This window comes from Aricia agestis, chromosome 1 (assembly GCF_905147365.1).
Source record: "Aricia agestis chromosome 1, ilAriAges1.1, whole genome shotgun sequence".
Classification (NCBI taxonomy): domain Eukaryota; kingdom Metazoa; phylum Arthropoda; class Insecta; order Lepidoptera; family Lycaenidae; genus Aricia; species Aricia agestis.
Window position 1 is genome coordinate 14,506,865 of NC_056406.1, and position 24,041 is coordinate 14,530,905.

Here is a 24,041-nt window from a genome sequence, read left to right on the forward strand (position 1 = left end):
CACTTTTCACAATTTTTGTCTGTCTGTATGTCCGTCTGTTTGTTCCGGCTAATCTCTGAAACGGCTGGAGCAATTTTAGCGGGACTTTCTTTGGCAGACAGCGGATACAATAAGGAGTAACTTAAGCTACCTTTTAACCGACATTCAATAAAGGAGGAGGATATATTTTAAATTTTTATATTTTTTCATATACATATTTTGTAATTTCAACTTTCTAGCTAGCGCGATTCTTGAGATATATCAGCCTGCTACTTACTATATTGCCGCAGACGACGTCGCGGGCAGCAGCTAGTTTTGAATAAAAATATATTTTATTTATTTATCTATTTACCAAAAACCAATGCCAAAAACCTATACCTACAGCCAGGGCTTTATAATGTTACTAGCTGTTGCCCGCGACTTCATCCGCGTGGACTTCAGTTTATAGCGCGCGATGGCAACAAAATTGGTGTCAAAAGCTTTTATAAAGAAAACCCCTTAAATCAAAACAGCTGTGCAGTGTGCACATAATATTTCATTTTTTAAAATCAAACTTTATATTTTATGCCAAATTTTAAAGCTTATTTAGCCCCCCAATTACACAACTTTACCCATAAACTATTTATCATTGATAGGTTAAAGGTTACGTCACTGTATATAATATAAAGTACTGACTTATTAAATAACGTAAAGTTTGATGATACCACCTCTTATAGAAATATGTTGGGCAAGCGTTAGCGCGATGTAAGAGACGCACGGCACCATCTAGTATGAATTTTTGGAACTAACTTAATTTGAACAAATTTTCGTATTTTCACCCCCTTACAACCCTTTTTTCCAGTAAAAAAGTAGCCTATGTCCTTTCTCAGGCTTTAGACTATCTGTATACAAAATTTAATTATAATCGGTTCGGTAGTTTTGGCGTGAAAGCGAGACAGACAGACAGACAGAGATACTTTCGCATTTATAATATTAGTATAGATCGAGTACCCGAAAAAATATCGTTACGTACCGGTATTTTCATAATGGTAGCCAGATAACGGTATTGTTTTTATCGATATCTAGTAACATAACCAAAAAATATCGTTATAAAAATACCGGTAAATATAACGATATTTTCTGGTATCTGGGTATGCGGTATGCGTCAGGTCTCGTGCACAAAATCTCACTCGCAGCCCAACTTCCGACTTCCGACTACCAGTTTTTATATACGTGGGAGAGCCATGCTTCGGCACGAATGGGCCGGCTCAACCGGAGAAATACCACGTTCTCACAGAAAACCGGCGTGAAACAGCGCTTGTGCTGTGTTTCGCCGAGTGAATGAGTTTACCGGAGGCATAATTCCCTCCCCTATTCCCTTTCCTTTTCTTCCCACCCTCCCCTATTACCCTATTCCCTCTTAAAAGACCGGCAACGCACCTGCAGTTGCTTTCCGTCCCATTTGCTCGTTCGCCCCCTTATTTTCATTAAAAAAAAAACGGACTTAACAAGTCAAGATGGTGCTGCAATTTGTTTAGTCAATGAATGCAGATAATTATGCAAGGTACCTATATCTGTATTTATTTACTTGTTTTAATTGTGGCGAATGCGGGGGATTGGCAAAATATGGATAATTATTTGTATGTCTTAGTATTTATTACTAGAATTCTAAGTTTAATACATATATATTTTGTTGACTGTAGTTAAAAATATCAACACATTTAAAAAAGGAAGCACAAAATTATATAATGGCATTTACAAAATATGTAGGTAACACGGAGAATATTTTAAGGAGCGTAGCCCGTCGGATCAGAGGCGCTTTGCACGTGACGGGGCGGGGCGGACCGGTCAATTTCGCCGCGAACAATAGCACAAAGGGAATCCTACAATATGTATTACCAACGCACACCAAGGGCAAAAAGACCGCTCCGCAGGTCCCCGGTGGGCTCTGGCGGCACGGCATGTCCGTGGGTGCCCGCCGTGGATCACACAAACCAGTTTACATGCAGTAACGCAGACGGCGCGGCGCCGCGAAGCGGCAGCTAGCTCTATTCTCTGTATCTCCGCTAGAACGAACGTCCTGAACTGACTGCCTCCACTCGTCGTGTGCTTTGTGTAATGTTATCAAAGAACATATATTTACCGTTATAAATCCTATTTAGCGTTATAACATTTACCGGTATTAATTCCAATTTTTACCGTTATTTCTAGTATCGGGTAAATTTTCATACCGTTATCTATGCCCTTGCAGCAATAACGTTATGAAAAAATACCGGTATTTGAAGCCCTGCCTACAGCTCGACAAGGCTTTATATGAACGTGGCGAAAAAAGGAACTAGAACTACCATCATACAAAAACGTCATTTTTGACAGTTCTCCTTTAAGGGGCCCATTCACGACAGGCCGCCTTGCGAGCAGCGCCTCCGCTCATGTTCATTGAGTGAGCCCATTGAGACGGGCCGTGCCGGGCGGCTCTCATCGCAAAAATCCATACAATTTGTATGAAAGTGGATGCGCGTATCCGGTATCGCACACTGTGTCAGAGCGCAGCGGATTTCCGTCAATGCGACAAGGCCCGGCAAGGCCCGACAAACCCGTTGCGCCCCGGCAACAGTGTGACCACACTTCACATAGATTTCCACTTTTTGGTAGATCAAATGGATGACGATTTAGTAGTCCAAAATTTTTTGTAAATTTTAATAGAAGATATTAAATAACAAATAATATAAAAAATTTAAATGCATAATCAAGACAGTCCATATAAACATCTTAGTTTTATTTTAGTTTCAACCACGTAGAACACATTGATTAATAAAGGTAGATTTTCGGTAGAAGCTAAAACACGGTCTAGTAGATTTTAGTAGAATAAAGCAACGTTTTTGATATATATCGAGTCACGAGTGACTTAAGAGTGGTCACACTGGAGCTATCCAAACTCATCCAAAGTACTCAAAATCCGTCAATGCGATGCGGCCCGGCCCAGAAATAGTGTGCTATAGCGCATTTTGCGCTGCGCTGAGACCCGATCCGCCCCGGCACGCGCCGACAAACTGTGCGCGTATCTTAAATGTGTTCAACTCAAAGTGCGACAACTGACAAGGCTTTATGCCATCTTTATGCCTTGTCGCACTTTAGTCGTAACTCGTAGTGCCAGAAAAAATAAAAGAATTGACAGTGGAAAAACGCGGGAATTTGAATTCTTATTAGTTATTTGCATTTTTGTCACCCAAAAATTTGACGCAAATTCTGATGTACGGTACCTATTCTTTTATTGATAATTTATTTTAATTGCAACGATAAAATAATTTAATGTAAAGTTGGTATTAATAAAAGTATAACTGAGACTGAAATAATTTTAGATCGTAAAAATGGAAGATACAAATGACACAAAAGTTATGGTATTCCAAAATATGAGGTTTCCTCAGAAATTATGGCAATTACTTAAATTAGGTTCTAATGCAATAATGTGGGGTGGAAGTGGGCAATCTATTCTTTTAAATTATAAAATACTTCACCTTTATTTACAAACTCATCACTCAATTTTTAAAACTTCAAATATATCAAGTTTTATTCGACAACTCAATTTGTATGGATTTCGAAAAGTTACATCACATTTACAAGATCCTTTATGCAATTCAAGCAACCCATTTATGCACGAATATATGCATGATTATTTTCAATGCGGACGCCCTGAGCTACTTAAAAAAATATCTAGAAAACCATTGAACTTTAAAACAACCTCAAAATTTAAGGTATGTTTACAAGGCTAATGCTAAGTACTCACATACGGTTTTGCTCGATAGTTTTACTCCAAATTGAGTAATAATTACTGTGTGGACCGCAAAACTGACAGCTCGAAGGCTCGCATCGAGCCGCTCAAAGGATTGATAGAACCGGATCGAGCCGGATTGATGGATAATGGAAATATGTTGATTTAGAATAAAACTATCGAGCAATGCTGAATGTGTGGAAAGCAAAACCGTATGTGAGTACTTAGCATTACAGTACTTACTTGAATCTGGACCTAGGAAAGTGATGACAATCTGTAATAGCTGGTAATACAACTCAAATATCACTTTAGGGTGGTATTTTGAAAATTTGATCCAGTAGGTACACTTTATACCTAAGTAAATTCCTTAGTTAAAGACAGTATAAAAGAAGTTAACTTATATTTTTAGAAGTGCAATATGCAAGGTCAAACATCACTCACCCCATTGCAAAAAGCCCGCCATTCTCTGAGAGTTGCTTTGAACAAAGCAGTTGAGAACTATTATCTTCATAACTATGAAGATAACAAATGTAAAATAGAGTTTGAAGGTATGAAGTTACATACATACAAGTTTAAAAATTGTTTACTTGGCAAAGTTTTTTAAGATAATAAGTACTTACATTATCTTTTTATACTATTTGAAGATAAAACAATAATAATAATAAAATATGTTTGTATACTATTTTAATATAGCTGCACTGAAAAAAAATTATATAAAATTGTTTCATGTTTAGTGATGAAACATGTTTCAGTGAGTTATTCACAAATTAATTATTATTTCAGATGCTCAGGAAGTAGTAAGTGATAATGGTGAAGTTGACATCAATATGTTTATGCCAAAGGAAAATGAAGTAAACCCTAAAACAGGTCCTTTATCCAAACTTGTTCACCCTCTACTAACCTTAAACCACAATATCCTATCATACTTTCTCACTCTCCAATTACTCACCTTTCCACAGATTCAATGAAGATCAAATTAGAAAATGAATACTCCTGGTTTAATAATTCAAGGTAATTAATATATAAATATTATATTTAAAATAAAATAAGCATAAACAGTATCAAAATAGTTTCTCTCATAGGGATTGCCAACAGAACCCTAATGAAGGAGTTCAAATGCAATTGGTAGAAGCAAATAGCTGTTATGATACAGCCAAAATGGAATTGCTTGCAGAATTTAATGTAAACAAAAATACTAGTTTACTAAACTGCATATTACCATCTTTGGGAAATGACAATATTGATGACAATGCGGTAAATGAGGTAAGATCTTTAAAACAATCTCACAACAGTTTGCATAATACATTAGTCATTACATTCAAGCATTTTTTTTTAATATGCAGTATTATTTCGTTTTAGAATACTGAAAATTACTTTCATGGTGAATGGGAACAAATGCTTAATGACATCAATGCCAACAAACATTCCTTCTATTCACAAATCTCAATGGCAAATGATATTTTGAATCCTGAAAACTTTTATTAATATAATACGGTCTAATACATCGTTTTCATCATTACAGATTGAGCATGACACTAAATGTGTTACTTTTTTTTCTTAAATAAGTTATGTTCTCTAATTATAATGTTGTGTTCCATATTTTATTTGAAAATGATGATTTATGTTTTTAATAGAATAAGTAAATGAAATAATTTAGTTTTTATTTAATTAATGAATTTAGTTTTTAATACACAGATATATAATATCTAGAAATACAAAACAGCTACTAACATTCTTTATTACATTTTAATAATATTAGCATGTCTGCCTTGTATTTCTATTGTGTGTATGTTTATTATCTTTTATTAAAAGTTGAATGAAAGATATTAAATTGAATGTAGAGTAATATATAAATTTATCCATTTATTGGTTTTATAAAATTAATTCAAAAAATACTACTTCTTCTGTTTTTTCTTCTCAGCCTCCTCTTCCTTTTCCTTGTCAATAATAGCAACATAAGAGTTGATTGTGTCTACATCCAACATTTGCATTGGCTGATTACGCCTCATGACTGCAATCTCAAGATTTTTCTGACCTGACTGCACAACTTCCAACAGTGCACGAATTGCAAGCTGCAAAACATTTTGAGAAACATTAAATTCATGGCCATAATAATATGAAAACTTATATTCCTTTCTTAAAATGAGTAATGCACAATATAATTTAAATAAAATTTTAATATGAGTATCAGATTATCTAGAAGTTTTACTATTATTTGTATTATTACCTTAACTGCACCATTCTCCGATGCAACCTCTTCAGCTGTATAATTTTTCTCTAAGAATTCCCTGACAGTCTTTGCTGATCTACCTGTGGCATTTGCTTTCCATTCATAATATATACCAGAAGGCTCGGTCTGGAACAGATGGGGCTGGCCATCATAATCAAATCCACCGATGAGGCATGATATGCCAAACGGACGACGTCCATTACTCTGCGTATATTTCTGTTTGAGACCCGCAATGTACCTAGTGATGTATTCTAATGTCACAGGATCCTCCACGGTAAGCTTATGCGACTGACACTCGATTTGAGCTCTATTGATTAGGATGCGAGCATCGGCAGTTAGACCGGCGAAAGCCATAACAACGTGATCGTCTAACAAACAAATCTTTCTAACAGTCCTTTCTTCTTGCAGTTTAGCAACAGACTTCTTTTCAACTCCTAATACGACTACATCTTTGCCTCTTACTCCAACCTAAAAGTATGTAATAAATATAATAAAACGTAAAGTTATACCTAATAACTTACTCTTCAATTGAAATAATGCAAATGTGAATACCGCAGTCGATCCTTTCCGAACAGCTTCTTGGGCATATTCCACCTGTAGCAAGTGACCGTCTGGAGAAAACACTGTAATAGCTCTATCATATCTTGCAGACATGTTTAAACGATTTTGATTAATATGTATTTAAAACAATGAAATATCTTAAAATTGCTTTGTAATTGCAACTCAAAGCCGCTTTGACAATTTAATTATTTGACACACAGATTACTAGTATATATATTTGACAAGTCATGGTGTGGCTTGCGAACTGTCAAGACTCAAGTGTCAACTGTCATTTATGAGCTATATTTTTTTTATTAATGTGTGAGCTCAAAGACCGAAAACGCTCAATCAATCCCTTCGCCGCCGCGCCGGACTATACCTACCTTCCGCTAGGTATATTCTGTCCGGCGCGGCGGTGCAATGGAGTTGCGCAGCGGGAGTCATAAGTCATTAGTTCATTACTATTTACTAGTAGTATTATATTTAATTTATTATTGTTACCAATTACTGGCAGCATCGTAGTGTCATCCCTTTTTCTTAGATTGATTTAAAAGGGATCACACTACGATGTTGCTTTTTAACTTTTTCACTTTCTTGACAGACTATAGTTGTAAAAATGCTAAAAATATATAATGATGATATAATATTTAACTTGACCTTGACAATCATCTATCTATGCATATCATCCGTCAATTAAAAAAAAAACAATTGTCATCTATCACGATGTCAATGTCATTGTCATTTGTCAAATCTATTCATAAATATGGCGACAGCGGTGAGCGAGTTCGAGCCGTGGCTCATTGATAAATTAAAACTACTTAAAACGGATGAAAATGTATTTAGTTCTTATATTTCTGGTATTTTAGAAAGCGATGATTCGATTGAGGACAAAAAAGAGGCGCTGGAAGGGATTCTGTCGGAATTTGTAGTAAGTAGAAACCGTGAATGATTTACCACAATAATTATCGAAATTTTTGTCCATTTTTGTCCATTTTGTTCGCTTTCTATTGCATGACACACATATCAGGTAAAGTAGATAAAATATATTATTGCAACTCAATATTAAATCATATTAAATCAAGCCACATTTGCCATAAAGTAGAACATGAGGGCTTAAACCAGCGTTGCCAGAGGTCCCGATTTTGGCGGAACGTCCCGATTTTTTCATCATAATTAAATGTCCCGCGCGGGACGGGCTTAGTCCCGCTTTTCGGGGAAAGCCCGAACGTACGTGCAGCGCGCTGAGAAAGAAAGGCTTGGCTACTCTTGCTATCTATTGTCAGGTAAACGTTATTTTAACCCAAATAAAATTATAAAAATTCAAGAAACTTTTGATTTTATACCTTTTTTTACTTTGTCCCGCTTTTGACTGAAGAATCCCGCTTTTTCACTCAAAAAGTTCCAAAGTCCCGACTTCTGAAAAAATCTGGCAACACAGACTTAAACTGTACCTACTTTCATACTCTGGAATTAACATTTTATAGTTTTACTTGATCGTTCTTGGAGGTTTTTTAGAGTATTTGTATGCATATTCCTCTGGCCAGCTAAAAAGTCTAAAAATTGTCATACGGTAACTTCTGAGCTTGAAAGTTATAATTAGATTTGTTTAATTTTTGAGTTATATATTGGGTTAGGGGTATATCAAAATAAAAATATTACTTCAAAGTACTTATCAATAAGTAGAAAAATTAGCTTTAGAAAAATATATTAATTCATTGGTAGATATGTGTTTCAATATTTATAACTGATCTGATATAATATTCAGATATGCCTGTTCAATGATGTTTAAATCTTTAATTAATTTAATAATGTTTGCATAAAAATATACTTTTTGCAATTTCCAGACACAGGACATTTCTCAACATGTCAATGAAATAATTGATAAGTGGCAACTTTGTCAACCAAAAGATGAAGAAGCATCAAAACCTCCTGCCGATGTAGATATTCAACTTGCCAAATTATTGGACTCCCAGTCATTGGCTACAACAACACGTAAAGAATATACAGATGAAGAGAAAAAAATACGAGAAGCTATATTGTCCCAATACAGTCAACTTTCTGATAAAGAGGTAAGAGATTATTTACTTAGATTTGACTTGTTCTTTGTAATGTTTAACTTAATCGAACTATTTATTTTACCGGTTACCAGGACAGTGAAGAAAATGAAGATGAACAAACAAATTCAGACTTAGTGAAAAACACAAATGTATCAGATGTTCAAGCTGCAGCAAGGGAAAGACGAGAGCAAGCTAGACTTGAAGCCCAAAGAAAAAAGGAGAAGGATAGAGAAGACAGGTACGATTATCATAAAAACTTTAATTAAAACCAAAACTACAATTATTATTTATTATTTACAGAAGAAGCATTTGATTTTAATTTTTTTCAGAGAAAAACAAAAACAACAAAAAGAGGAAAAAAAGGAGAAACGAAAAACACAAAAAGGTGAAAGGAAGAGGTAGCAGCTTGCTAATGGTTTATGTTTATGCTGCTTATCTAAGATTTTAAAACTATTACTTACTTTAATAAATGTTGTATAATAAGTTAGTATTATCATTTGTAATAAAGGAGCATAGAAAAGTGGTCTCCCTGGCTCAACTTCTTGCTTACAAAGCATAAATGGTTTTTTAAAAGCATACATTTCTCTTGTACTGTACATCTGTTCTACTGTGTAGATGGAATAATCTATAATACTTATGCATAAAGAATGGTCCTTTTGTATTGACATACTTAATTTTAGCAAAAAAGAACAATATGATGATTGATGAGAAATGCTATTTCCTATCACATAATATTATTATGGCTTGTTTATTTATATTGGCCATCTAGTCCAGCTTTCAGACAGTGCCCCATTGTTATATCTTGTTACTTTTCATCACAAATAATATTTTTACACACATTAAAGTATAAAGATTTTGCAGTTAAATTACTGAAAATAAAAACAAAAACCACCAATAACAATTTTTATTTTTGTTCAACAATTATATTTACAGCTTTTTTATTTGAATCATACAAAATTAAAAATGGTTGTGTTAATAAAAATAATTAATGGATTGATTAGGTATGTAAAATATGTAAATAATAACTTAATTATTGGATGTTATTTTGTAAGAACTTTAAACTTTGTCTTGAGATTTTATCCCGAAAAATAATTTACAATAAATTTGCAGACAACAGGTGTTTATTCACATTTTACTTCATTTTCATTAACAACTAGGAAATTGTGAGCAGCGCCAGAATAAATAGCCCTAATATTTGTTAAATTTTCTAATGGTACTAGTGTAGGTTGAAAGACACAGTCAGCTGAATCCACTCCTGTATTAGCATGTTCATTCCAACCCCAAGCCCACAAAGTGTTATCGTTTGCTAAGCATACAGTGTGCTCAGATCCTAATACCACATCTTTGGCTTGTCTTCTATCTGCAAATAAAAAAGTTTTGTAATAAAATGACAATAATCTGAGATTTATGTTATCACTCGATTCAAAGTCATTATATTAAAAAGGTAATCTTGCCAAACTGGAAACATACCTGGTAATTTGATATTAATTAAAGTTCCTATAAATGGTGTATCTGTACCTAGTTGTCCATAATTGTTTCTACCCCATGTCAGTAGGGAACCATCTGCTAACCACAGTAAAACATTTGTCCAGCCACTTAAAAGTTTCTTTACATTACTCTTTGCATCAATGTCAATTTTCTCAGGTTTGAAAATTTTCCTATATTTATCAGAACTTAAAAGCAGTTGTCCATGTTTATTATCACCCCACACAAAGAGTGATCTGTCACTACTTCGCCAGGCCACTGTATGATTTTGTCCACATGCAATATGAGTTATATTGCACAAGCTAGAAATTTTTTGAAATCTGTCTGACTCTAACACATTATTACCTAAACCGAGCTGTCCATGTTTTCCACATCCAGTGGTCCATACATCCCCTTTACAGCTTAATAAAGCAGAGTGCCGCAAACCCATAGAAACATCACATGCTTTGACTTGCAATTTTATTGGTTTAAGTGATTCCTGAAAGTGTTCTTTTGGCAGTCCTAGTTGTCCATGGCTGTTAGATCCCCATACAAACATAAAATTATCATCAGTAATGCCACAACTAAAATCCCACCCGCATGCAACATTGGTGAATTTGATACCACTTAAACACCATGTTCTTTCGAATTTATATTTTTCTTCTGGATGACCAGTTTGCTTCTTTGAATTCCATCCACACGAGAAAAGTTTTCCCTCATTATCAATAAGAAGTGAATGCCCGCCACCACAACTAATTTTGCTCACACCATTCCAAAGTGTTGAAGTGATTTTTGTTGGTTTATCCACTTGTTCACTAACATATCCAAGTCCCAACTGGCCATGGGAGTTAGCGCCCTGAAACACAGTAATAACCAGTTGTATAATAGGCAGACTATTACAATGTAAATAGATACCTATGTAACTTTCAAGTCTGCAGTACCCAAGTCCACATCATGCTCAAAACAAAAATAGAGATGCTGTAAAATATTTACTATGACAGCTATCTGTTGTTTGTTATTGTTCTGACTGAATCTTGCTGTAACATTCAATACATTATAATAATGTACAACTGTTTTAGTTTATCCTGACTCCGTAAGTTATATACCTAGTGTTGATAAAATTACATCAATTTATTTAGCAATATTGCTTTCGCCTTTCGCATTTAAAATTTTATCAGCTGACACTTGACAGCTGATGGCCGACAGCTGAGGCTGACTCATAGACTTTTTTTTTTTTCTTCATATAATGGCACTTCGGCTATAACCATGGCCAGTGTCGAGTATAATATTATGGCGGGAAAACAATATTTTTTATACATTTTTTTCTATATTATCGTCAGGTCAGTCAGGTCTAAAGTCTAGTCAAAATCTACGTATAAAGTCAATACAGTCAAGAAGTCAAGTCGGTCGATTCAGTAAAGTGGTAGGACGCTTTACTGAAACTTTTGTTGGAGTTTTGGAGGGAACACAAAAGAGCACGTTTCTGGTTATTACATCACTTTCCTATACTTGTGCACGATAACGAATATTTAATGGTTAATATCCTACCAATATTACACATTAAAAACCCAGATAACACAATTTTAGGAAAATAATATAAAAACACAACATCACTCTTTCACATTCTTTCAAAAACTCCAACTCATAGACTTATTTATAATTTTATATACTGTCGTACACATTGAGGTACTATAGACTGGAAGAGCCTTATATCGGTGTATAAGCGTCAAAAGCGTGTAATGTTATGTCCTACTTACTAGGACATAACAAAGGAGTCGGCCTGCATATTTCATGTAATAAAAGTGTTAATAAAGGTTTTTAGTGAACACTTAATGCTAGATATTGTTGAGTTTCGTGGTTCCGCTAAATAATAAACCATAAGAATGGTCAAAGAATGCCTCAAACACGTGGATTTAACATTAAATATGTATGTTTTGAACAACGTTTTTGGGCTTTTCAATCGGTATTTTTGTAAGCTAAAAAGATCATTTATAAGTTTATTAATCCCTTATTCGTGCTATTTAAGGCATTAGTAGCAAAAGTGTCACATCAATTAATAATTTGGCTATAAAAATTGCATAGCTTTTTACGTGTGTTTACGGATTCTCATCACTTGAACTATAGTTAATCGATATCATGAACTAATTGACTTTCTTTCCTGTATAATAATGTGCTTCGAAATAATCGACAATTAGAAATATTCAATAAAATAAATGCACACTACTTGTATGAAAATAAGCACAAAATGGCCACGCGGTAAGCCCAATCCTGTCGTCCCAATGTTCCTCTTGATGTTTCTTTGTTTCCGTCCCACGTGGCTCTTCTTGGACCAAGGAGTTATGCAAAGTCCAAGCTGCACTCCAAATCGCTGGTAATGACGAAGGACCAAAATTGTCGGGTCCTATCAGTAGATAGGAAGAGGGAAAAGATAGAACTCCGATGTATTACTATGATTTACAATGTTGGTATATTGGTAATATTTAGTGGACCGGTAATATTTAGTGGTCGCCGCTCCAAACACGTTCCGCCTTGTCGCCCCCGCAGGTCCGCGAGGTCCATGCGCCAGGGACGTCGCACCTTATGCCACGATGTCCATGTGTGGACAGATAAAGTATTGGGGATCAGGGATGACAGTTGACATTTTACTTTTTTAAATTTGTGATACATATAAAATAAGCATAATATTTTACCTGAGGCGTTTTCTTATTTTTTTTAATTTGATTGTCAAACAGTTTTTGTTTTAGTAATTAGATGGCGTATGGGTAGACAACTGTCGGTAATACCATCATTAATTGCTACAAAACTGGGCAAAATCATGTGTTTAACTTGATACATTTCAATTTGAAAAAGACGCAATAATATTCCAATGAATAGGATAATAAAGTTATTATAACGATGTTTTAGTAAAAATTTCATGTAAGAAGTAGCCCCATTTACCGTTATTCACACAAAATGTCACAGATTTGGTTTCGACAACATTTTACTTGCACTTGTGAGTTGTGCACGATAACGAATATTTAATGCCTAATATGTTACCAATAATGACCATCAAAAACCCAAATAACACAAGTTGGGAAAAAATAATTAAAACCACACCAATAATAAAAAAGTAGAAGAAGTGTCAAAAGTGACATGCCCGCCAAAACCCTTTCAGTTGTCAGTTTTCAGTTTGACAAGTATTAAGTTATGTCAGCGTGTTCCTAAACTGTTACCAGTATACTGGCCTAATCGCTTAGGCGTATGCTCTTCGTGAAATTTAAACTAGAGCTCTTGCGCTCTGTTTCGCCGAGTGAGTGGGTTTACCGGAGGCCCAATCCCCTACCCTATTCCCTTCCCTTCCCTTCGCTACCCTCCCCTATTACCCTATTCCCTCTTAAAAGGAAGGCAACGCACCTGCAGCTCTTCTGATGCTGCGAGTGTCTATGGGCGACGGAAGTTGCTTTACATCAGGTGACCCGTTTGCTCGTTTGCCCCCTTTCATAAAAAAAAATCTTTACGGCCGCAGCGAGTCCTACATACCCGGGGGAGTTGTCCCCAAACCCAGCAGGGCAGGCATGCGCAACAGCATTGATATATTTTATAACATCTACAATTAATTAGAACCAACATTTTATGGTTCTATCGTTTATAGTTTAGGCAACGTACGCAAAATAAGTAAATTTTGTATACAGGGGGTATACAAAATTTCATGAAAATCGTTGGAGCCGATTCCGAGATTCCAATTATATATTATGTAAATCATGTATACTAGCTAATTGACCGAGCTTTGCTCGGTATTCGATAAAACACGAATAAAATGATATTTTCTAAAAATGATTCCTAGCTAGATCGATTTATCGCCCCCGAAACCCCCTATATACTAAATTTCATGAAAATCGTTGCCGATTCGGAGATTCCAATTATATATATTATGTTACGCTCAAAGACTGAAATCGCTCAGTGAGCAAAAAAATAGCTCACAACGCGTTGTTGTGGTCACAGTGAAACAGCCACGTGGGCCGTGGCTCTAATGAAAACGGCCACGACGCGTTCTGGCAATCACAAAAAGACCATAACGCGAAATCCGTTACATGGCTGATATGCTATTCGTTTTTCTTGATTGATTAATCGTACATAGGTATGGAAGATTATATTTGAATTACCACGCGTACTACATAATATTTTTTCTTTTACTAAATCACTGCATTACGTGTTTATCATTATTATTTATAAAATATCCTCTAATGTTGTAATGTATGGCATATTTCATCAATAAATTGGCTCTCAAATTTTTTCTCACGGTTGTAATATGGCAGACATTTTAGTTTTTCTCGGGCTTTCCCACTAATCTGACCAATACTTCTCATGTACTTATATATCCCATAAATATAAAAAAAAGGTCTTATTTAATAGCTAAACTTATGGACTACGCTTACATAGGCAATACGTTATGAATTTCGAAAATTAAACATATGTAAGACACATGAAATGTGCCATACGTCACGAAATTAAAGGATCGGACACTGGTGTCCCGACACATTGAACATGGCGCGTTTCCGACCGGAGGCACCGGTTAACCTGAAGTGATACTTTGACCGCGCGCTCTCCACCCTCTTTATTGGAAACGGTTCACCGTATAAATATTTTTTTTGTACAGAAGTTGTAGAGAATTTTGTATTCTACATTATGGTGAAAATTACAAATAGCAAAATACCCATAAGAAATGAAATATTTACAAGAATAAATGCAAAAAACCGATTCTTGTGACTTTTTGACCTTGAAATTTAATAGTTGCGCACACCCTACCATATGTAGGTTTTGAGACAACATTTAGGGTGCCAATATACAAATATTTACAGACTTACAGCTGGGTATCTCGAATTCCGAGGTTCCTACCTAATTTAAGCCTTTGGACCAATAATAGGCCTAAGCCGCCTAAGGCCGCAGTAGGTATCCACGATCCCGCTGGAGTCTGGTTCCGTAAATAAAAAAAGCCAAGCGGTCTGAATATTTTACGCGTGCTGGCCCTCAGACGTCTCATGTGCCTAGTGTCAACCTAGTGCAATTTTAACCGGTCAACGCTCCCGACGTATCTTCTCAGTTTTATTTACGTCGACCTTTTTCTAAGGATAAACTTTGACACCATTAGAAATTCTTTTCGCAGACGGCAGAAAGAAAAATACAGTGAGATAAACTGTTAATAATTATCGTTTTTGAATGTTGCAAATTGTAACGTTATTAAAACGTGAAGATTAATTTGTGCTTACTTACGTAAATAACGTGAAGTTCAGCAATAATTACTTAGTAATAAATTTATGAACCTATGTTGAAAAATATAAAAAAGTAATAAGTAGGTAACCTATTACCTACTTTTACAATAAGTACCTGGATGACCGAGCTTTGCTTGGTATACCAAACACTCATTGAGCGCAGATGGCGTTATTAATTAACACGAAGTTACTTAATAACGCCATCTGCTGGTCGTTAAAACAATTAGTTGCTCACAAAATTGAAAATAGTATTATTATTCGCCAGTAGATGTCAGGAAGAGTCATATTTTGACGTGGGAGAGCCATGCTTCGGCACGAATGGGCTGGTTCGACCGTAGAAATACCACGTCCTCACAGAAAACCGGCGTGAAACAGCGCTTGCGCTGTGTTTCGCCGAGTGAGTGAGTTTACCGGAGGCCCAATCCCCTACCCTATTCCCTTCCCTACCCTCCCTTATTCCGTTCCCTTTCCATCCCTACCTTCCCCTATTACCCTATTCCCTCTTAAAAGGCCGGCAACGCACTTGCAGCTCTTCTGATGCTGCGAGTGTCTATGGGCGACGGAAGTTGCTTTCCATCAGGTGACCCGTTTGCTCGTTTGCCCCCTTATTTCACAAAAAAAAAAATATTTTTCAGTTTATCGATTATCGATAAAACACGAATAAAAAGTCATTTTCTGAAAATGATTCCTAGCTAGATCGATTTATCGCCCCCGAAACCCCCTATATACTAAATTTCATGAAAATCGTTGGAGCCGATTCCGAGATTCCAATTATCTAATAATAAATAAATAAATAACTTAAGTAAGTAAATAATTTGTTAACGAATCACCTCAAGTATTGATGTTCAATAATTATTGCAGGAAGACCTTAATAGATTTTGCGAATATTGCTCTTTTAACAAACTAGACCTTAACGTTTTTAGTGCAGGTCAAGAGCTTTATGGTCTTATTTGCTCTTATTATCGCCTGGAACTCGAGGAAGGCATTTATCATATGATCTTCGGGGTTCTGGGCCAGTCTGAGTTTTGGCGGGAGCACTTGCCCGAGATCGGCCCTATATCTTTTGTTTTTATTTGCCGGTGTTTGTGTAGATGGTTCCCTCAAAAAAGCCTCTATTGCTAAAGCCTGCCGATTTGTTTGTGATGAAGCCTTGATCCGAGAAAGGGTATTTTTATCCTCGATCATGTCTATTTTTTCATGATGAAGTACTTTTTTGATGGAGCCCACAAACGCTTTTAATTTGGCCATTGAGTTTTGAGACTTCTTAATTTCATTTTTATCCCTCTCTTTCTCATCCTCTTTTTTGTTCTCCCGTGATGCTTGGAGTCGTTCTTTTGCGGAGGATGAGTTCGCCTTATTGCTGGGTTGGGACGCTACTGGCTGATCGTCACGATTCTTTTTGAGGAAGCTTAGGTCATCCCCTCTGTTCTCGTAGACGATTATCTCATGATGTTCTGAGGCTTTTACTATTCCATAGTAATTTGCAGCCCTGCCTTTGTCCTGTCCCTGTGTCTTATCCCCATTGCTCCCAACTCCTTTAAAGACGAACATGCCCGTTCAAAGGCTGTTTGCGCGTCCCATTCGAATGCTATTATCGTTTTGGTATCTGATTTCAGTATTCTGCATGGTTGGCCAGCGAAGTTAGTTGTTGGGAGAGCTAAATATTTGCTCATTTTCATGTTCGTCTTTGATGTACTCCCGTTTAGGATTGCTGCTAGTCCCGGTGAGATGTTGACGTGGTTGGGAGTGCTAAGACGGCTGTATGTTATACCCAATGTTTCCGTTGGATTTGACATAAAGAGAGGGATCGGCCTTAGTTTAATTTTTGGTTCCCCGTTTTGTCCGCGGGCTAGTTATTATTGGGTTTGCTCTAGGGTCGGCTGTGTTACAATTTCGGTTGAAACTGCCCGTTGTATTTCTGTGTGTGCCTGTGATTGTGTTGGCGCGTGTATTTCTCCTGGCCTGTGGGTTGATGTGAAGTGTGTCTGTATGGACGTTGGGGTTTGTGATCGTGTGCGTTGTGTTTGATTTCGTGTGTGTTGTGTTGATGTGTTTGTTATTACTTGCCTTGGTGTATAGTTTAATTTGTTGTGGCCTGTGTATAACTTTGAGCCATTTGCTGCGGCTGCACTGGAGACAACTTTGCTAATGAATACCATCAATGGTTCTCTGGTGGCTTTTTCCTTCATGATGGTAGGGAGGGTTGCCTGACTTAGCTCCATTTCCAGTTGTATTTCTAAGTCAGACCTGTTACTACCAAACCTTGGGCATTCAATGAGCAGGTGGAATATTGTCTCGTCCTTTGCGGGGTCACAAATGCAGGAGGGGCTGACTTTAAGGTGGAAACGATACAAGTATGCTGCGAATCCTCCATGACCGGTCATAGCTTGCATGTGTGTAGGCGTTATTGTAACGTGCCTTAGTATTTCCCACGCCTTTTTAACAGTGGGGAAAAAAACTTTTGTGACCGATCCGGTTGAGGAGGATTGGTATCTTTCCAGCCACTTAAGTGTTGTTCCCTCCCTTATTTTTCTCCGTATATAGGACATTGGCACTCTGTTGTAATCTGATGTATTGTGCGGTTCTAGGTGGAAAGTGGAGTGTCTGGTTTCCCGGCCGTTATTCCACCACGTTAGAGCAGCTCCGGTTTTCCCCTCTATTTTACTTCCATCCGTGTATAGTTGGGGGCCGGTTATTTGGTGTTCCTCGGTGGGGCTTTGGCTTACGTCTTCCAGGCATTCGTACTCAGTTATGATGAGTTGCGATGGATGTGGGTTTTGAAGTGGTCCCACTTTAGCTTCCACTTCCCTGTTTGGTGGTAGGTATTCTTTTGAGTACCCTTTTTTTATTTTAAATAGGGTTGCCGCTTCCTGGATTCTCAGGTCTAGGGGCAGCAGGCCGGATAAGATTAGTGCCGAGGTCAGAGATACCGTGCGGTACGACTTACAGAATTTTTGGGCGAAACCTCTTTGCAGTGCATTCAGTTGTTTTTTTGTATACAACTTTTCTATCGCAGGGGCCCACGCACATGCTGCGTAAAGCACGATTGGTTCGACCACTGACACATATATGGTTCTGATTATCTCCTTGTTTAGACCCCAGTTTATCTTCGCTGCACACGCCAGCTGTTTGTATATATCAGCTGCTTGTATGAAATATCATATTTTCCTTCCCTTACGGTACCGTCGCAAAGTCTCGGATCTTGTATACCTTAGCAAAATTATAAATTACCTCATTGACTCTACACAACAAAATAACCATCAATGTACCCACCAGATATTTCCGCATTTTTCTTCCTCTCCACATTCCGCCCTTTAACACTAATTATCGTCGTAATTCGTTTATTTGTAGGTCTTCTGCCTAATTTAATGATCTCATTCGTGCTCACCCAAATATTTCCGTTTTTCGTTCAAACCTTTACAAGTTTACACATTAAATTACTGACAAATAAGGATTTATTTTCTCCTGAATACCTGACTGATGGCGTATGTATTTGGATTAAAACCAGTTCAGTGACCCATAGGTTATTACATTCGAATTATGTATGCTAATAAATTTTTCCTAGCAGTTATTTATTTTTAACCTACTTTTTAACATACTTACTCACTACTGTCATTTAAATGTAAAAACTTGTAAATGGCTATTTGTTTTTAACTTAGTCGTTATTAAGATTTGTTTAGCTGTAAGTTTTTCTGTACAAATAAAATAAATAAAAATTAAGGGAAACCGTGGTTTAATTACATTTGACTATTTTGCAAAATATTCAGGAAAATGTTCGCTCTTTTTCTCGAGTACGCCACAAACTCGAGTGGCGCTGGTCGCTGGACTGAACGTCTGAACATTTCTCAACATCAGCGTCTTAAATATTTGTTTCTCTTTAAGGCTGTTGCTATTAAGTTTGCAGTAGATGTATCTTAACCTTTTTTCGTTTGCTAATAAAAAATATTTTTGTAGCGTATACTGGTCCTTCCTGTGCTGCTGTTTACCTACACCTGATGGATAGCAACTTCCGTCGCCCATGGACACTCGCAGCATCAGAAGAGCTGCAAGTGCGTTGCCGGCCTTTTAAGAGGGAATAGGGTATAGGGGAGGGTAGGGAAGGGAAGGGAAGGGAAGGGCATAGGGGAGGGTAGGGAAGGGAATAGTGGAGGGTTGGGAAGGGAAAAGGGTAGGAGATTGGGCCTCCGGTAAACTCACTCACTAGGCGAAACACAGCGCAAGCGCTGTTTCACGCCGGTTTTCTGTGAGAACGTGGTATATCTCCGGTCGAGCCGGCCCATTCGTGCCGAAGCATAGATTTCATTGAAACCGGACCAGTTACGCAGTAGTCATTTTATTGTGCCCAAGCGTGTGCGCAGTAGGTACTCAAGAGCAGGAATACATGTCCATCCGATATGTTTGAACAAACCGCTATCATGTTCTCTGGGAGTGCGATCTCTGGCAGGACGAAAGAACTACAATGCTAAACAATTTACTCTGTACATCTGGAGTCGCATACTACGGTGATCTTGTGGACAGCGCCAGGAACTTTCGTGCCTTCATGCGTTTTTGTCACAATAATAATTATTGGCAACAGTCTAACAACAAATTCCAATATTAATTTAGCTAAAGCTTAATAGTCAAATTATTAACGTTTATTCCCGTGGTGCTTTCCCTTCAGTTTTTTTACTTTCTGTCATTGCAACTTTGTGCTGTTTCCCGCTTTATATGGGGAGGGAATCTGGAATTCTTCCTACTCTTCCTATTTTCATCTGATTAATTTCGTTGCGGGTCTCAAGACAGCTTTAGCATGTTCCTCGGGCTGCCTAAGATCGTATCAAAGGGTTTTCGTTGTTGGATACTGCTGTCGATTCTTGCGACACAGGAGATACAGTGGTGGGAATGTGTAGTGGGCCTTAGCCCGTTAAAAAAATGTCCATCCGACGCATAGGTCATCTTGTTTATCAGACAATTAGGTGATCATTCTGCATGGCCCTAAATCCTAATTAAACTTGAAAATAGCATGTTTCCAACATCGGATTAGAATCCACTACCCCCGAGTCAAGAGCCACTGCTCTAAATCACTGGACCTCGGAGGCGTTACTTCCATCAAACTCCAAAGTCTGAGTTCATTGAAAGCCCTTCTGTAAGTTTGAAGTCGTGGAAATTGAGGTTAAAATATGAATCTTTAGGCATATTATTTAAAAGTCTCAGTTTTGATAAAACTCAGTTTGAAAAATATATCCTCCGACACACCTTGATAACAATTATGGACTAAAATATTACTTTACACAAGTTAGGAATTATTTGAACTTAAAGGCAGTAAATATTATTTCGTTACTTTTTAAAGTTGTGATGGTTATAGTGCAGAATATTTCCTATCAACAGAATCATATTCTCATGATTACCTTCTATCAATGTTCTTTTCGATGAGGCCGTTAATATGAGCCCAAACATGAAACCTCCACTTTGTTCTTACTGGTTGTCGCAATTAAAATGTTAAATGAACCCAAACACGAAACCTCTGCTCTAGGTTGGCGAGGAGTTGCATATCCTATTGATTACCAGGTGATGCTGCATCTCCAGGTCAACTTTCCATTAATATGTGTATACGTATATTGTATATTCACAAATGTCACGAACTAGAATGGAATATAAAACCCATCAAACGACTACAAGTTGCTAACGGCCTTTCATGAACCAGATAAACCCTGATTGTCCAGCACTGAGCATGCTGATGATGATGAACTATAGCTAAGAACACTCTCGATCAAGTCAGTTTTCAAACAAAAAAAACTAGATCAAAATCGGTCCACCCGTTTGGATGCTACGATGCCACGGACAGATACACACAGACAAACAGACAGACAGACAGACAGACACGTCAAACTTAGAACACCCCTCTTTTTTGTCGGGGGTTAAAAATCAGCAAAGCCGTTTCGGAGGAGTACGCTAACTAACATTGTGACACGAGAATTTTATATATAAGATATCCTGTACTATAAGACGTCTAAATAATATACAGATTACAGGGTGTAACAAAACAAGCTGATAATACTTAAGCGTGTGTACAAGTAGTCTTGCAAGAAGCCATCCTACTCCCAAGATGTGCCATCGTTTATGAAATCATTCTTTGACTACTTTTTTATATTTATTAATGGAAAGATTTTGAACGTTTTCTGGATTTTATTGTAAAGGCATACCTTTAAAAGATTTACTGACTTTATTACGTGACTAGCGACCCGCCCCGGCTTCGCACGGGTATAAAATATATTACAACCTATGTCACCAAAAAATGATTTAAATCGATTCAGTAGTTTTGATAAATAATTTATATTCATTACTACCCGTGGCCCGCATTGGTCGGTACCTACTGCCGCAAAAGCTACGTCCCGCAATTTTTAAATCTGTAATATCTTCGAAAATATTCATTTAAAATTTAAATCATAATATGCTTTATACGCTTTCATACGTGGGAGAGCCATTCCCTCTTTAAAGGCCGGCAACGCACCTGCAGCTCTTCTGATGCTGCGAGTGTCCATGGGCGACGGAAGTTGCTTTCCATCAGGTGACCCGTTTGCTCGTTTGCCCCCTTATTTCATTAAAAAAAATGCTGTGAAGGGCCATAATCAATAATGTATTCAAAAGGAGTCCACACCCCCGTTTTTCCATACAAACGTTGTCCTCCTGTTTCCTCCCTGGATGATGCCGGTAGAGTTATGATTTTTTCCCTGAATATCTATGGTCACTATTAACATGTCCCTATGTTTTCTTTTTCTTCATAATTTTATTATTAAAAAAAATAAGAACGTCCAAAAACCCAAAAAATGGCCAGATTTTCCTCTGTGTTCAAACACCCAGAAAACAAAACTGGCTAAAATATACAAAAAAAAATAAAACATAGGAACACAGCTCAAGCCTTGCTTTAATTGTTGATGAAAAAAGTACTAAAATCAGTTAAGTTTTGGAGAAAAAATCAGCGGACAATGAATCGAAGAATTTCTGTTCTTTTATTAGAACTTTTGTCTTGTTGTCTCTATCGCGCTCTGCGGTGGGAGACTTGAGATTGGTGGGACAGCAATACATTTTCAAATACCTATTTTCAATTTCTCTCGCCCTTGGTGTATCTTCATAAAGTATTTAATTAAATAAGGATTATTGCCGTATTGGTTAAAATCGCTTCGAAAATTAGCCATTACTTGAAGTTAAAAGTAAATGACAAAAAAATGTTATTGTGAGATATCCTTATACGCAATGATGAAAAACTTAAAGCAGATATGTTACTACCGCGCGCGTTGTGAAGATTCAAATACGGCCCAATTGGGCCGTCTGTTGTTTAGTCTGCATAGAGCGCAGTTACGAACGTGCCGCGTCTTGTCCTACCTAAATAAATTGAAAATGACGTCGTGCGTGTTTCGAAAATGTACCAATTATGACTCGAAAGTAAACAAAACACATGGAATCTCTTACCACGTCATGTCTTGTATGCAATAAATACCTCGATTATTTAAATTTTCAATTATTTTTTTGAACAATCTGGAAAAAATCGAATTTTCGTCATAGCTCAGGCGAAGAAAGAGACAGCGATACGATTCGACGTTTAAAAATAGAACTGTCTCTTTTATGTAAATGGTTTTTCATATCTTTTGTTTCACTTATCTGTTAAATTTGTCAATGTTTGCAATTTTGAATTTGAAAATTGTTCGGAAGAGATTTAAGCCGGAAAATAGTATGGACGTAACATATCTGTATAAGTAGAATATCATTGCTTATACGTATATAATACCATCGCGGTGTTTTCTGTAGACCTTTTCAATGTGTACAATACTTGGTACATTATTTACATGAAGAATAGACCACGTGAAAGGACATAGGTTTCTTTTTTGCGGAAAAATGTACGGTTTCCGTGACATTCCTAAATTACGCGGGCGATGTATATTGTAAGTACATAGTGATACCCTTCCCGCGAGCGCATCGCCGCATTGGTGGCGCCCACTTCGAAACGGGCGTACATCGCAATATTTTAATTTCGCCATAACTTCTACACTAAAAGTCAAATTTTAATAATTCAAAGACCAAATATATTCTACATAAACTGTACTTAGTGATGAAATAATTTATTTTGATAAGGATTATTAGCATGAGTAAAATAAATCCGTTTAAATTTAGTCCAATAAAAATCAAGATTTTTAAATAGAAAAAAGGTTGTTGTGCCTCACTTGACATAGATAGGTATAGTGTGTCGCGGACATTTTTATATATATTTATAAGATCTACATTTACTTAGAACATTGTATAGTTCTATCTTTTATAGTTTAGGCAGCGTACGCAAAATAAGTAAATTTTCTGGTTGTTTCCGAAATACTGAAATATCTTACGGAACCCTATATTTTCCAAAATAAAAAGTAGCCTATGTTACTCGTAAATAATGTAGCTTTCGAATGGTGAAAGAATTTTTAAAATCGGTCCAGTAGTTTTTGAGCCTATTCATTACAATTAAACAAACAAACAAACAAACATACAAACAAACAAACAAAGTTTACCTCTTTATAATATTAAGTATAGATGACTGATGACAGTGACACAGTTCACTGTGAAAGTAGCATCGCTGAAAGAGTAACATTTTTTTGGTGATTTGTGGGCTAGCGCCCCGGCGTGATGAATTTGCCCATACCAAAGTAAAAAAAGTTACTCTTTCAGCATTGCTACTTTCACAGTGAACTTACAGGACACTCATTCTCTGCATACTAAAATATTATCACTTTTGTTACACCCTGTATACTCTACTAATCTGA

At 36.7% G+C, this 24,041-nt stretch overlaps 4 protein-coding genes across 5 annotated transcripts; 2 read left to right on the top strand and 2 right to left on the bottom strand.

Annotated features, from left to right (window-relative positions):
• The first annotated feature begins 3,303 nt into the window (after positions 1-3,303).
• LOC121726364 (heat shock transcription factor-like) lies at positions 3,304-5,306 on the top strand. 2 transcript variants are annotated; one of them, XM_042113705.1, is made up of 6 exons: positions 3,304-3,710; positions 4,137-4,275; positions 4,511-4,594; positions 4,687-4,738; positions 4,798-4,990; positions 5,087-5,306. In XM_042113705.1, the coding sequence occupies exons 1-6, from the start codon at positions 3,327-3,329 to the stop codon at positions 5,210-5,212; spliced, it is 978 nt and encodes a 325-aa protein (XP_041969639.1). In that variant the 5' UTR covers positions 3,304-3,326; the 3' UTR covers positions 5,213-5,306. The 2 variants fall into 2 exon arrangements, with proteins under 2 accessions (XP_041969639.1, XP_041969647.1); XM_042113713.1 differs by having other exon boundaries at positions 4,810-4,990.
• Positions 5,307-5,575: 269 nt separating this feature from the next.
• On the bottom strand, positions 5,576-6,702 carry LOC121726351 (proteasome subunit alpha type-7-1). The gene is made up of 3 exons (XM_042113678.1): positions 6,510-6,702; positions 5,955-6,425; positions 5,576-5,799 (listed from the first exon to the last, which is right to left on the bottom strand). The coding sequence occupies exons 1-3, from the start codon at positions 6,609-6,611 to the stop codon at positions 5,623-5,625; spliced, it is 750 nt and encodes a 249-aa protein (XP_041969612.1). The 5' UTR covers positions 6,612-6,702; the 3' UTR covers positions 5,576-5,622.
• A 543-nt stretch (positions 6,703-7,245) lies between these two features.
• LOC121726359 (coiled-coil domain-containing protein 43) lies at positions 7,246-9,037 on the top strand. Its single transcript, XM_042113691.1, has 4 exons — positions 7,246-7,425; positions 8,342-8,566; positions 8,647-8,792; positions 8,884-9,037. Exons 1-4 carry the CDS (start codon positions 7,261-7,263, stop codon positions 8,954-8,956), a joined length of 609 nt encoding a protein of 202 aa, XP_041969625.1. The 5' UTR covers positions 7,246-7,260; the 3' UTR covers positions 8,957-9,037.
• Positions 9,038-9,555: 518 nt separating this feature from the next.
• Positions 9,556-11,193, bottom strand: LOC121726343 (ultraviolet-B receptor UVR8). The gene is made up of 3 exons (XM_042113666.1): positions 10,960-11,193; positions 10,025-10,874; positions 9,556-9,914 (listed from the first exon to the last, which is right to left on the bottom strand). Exons 1-3 carry the CDS (start codon positions 10,972-10,974, stop codon positions 9,676-9,678), a joined length of 1,104 nt encoding a protein of 367 aa, XP_041969600.1. The 5' UTR covers positions 10,975-11,193; the 3' UTR covers positions 9,556-9,675.
• Positions 11,194-24,041: the final 12,848 nt, after the last annotated feature.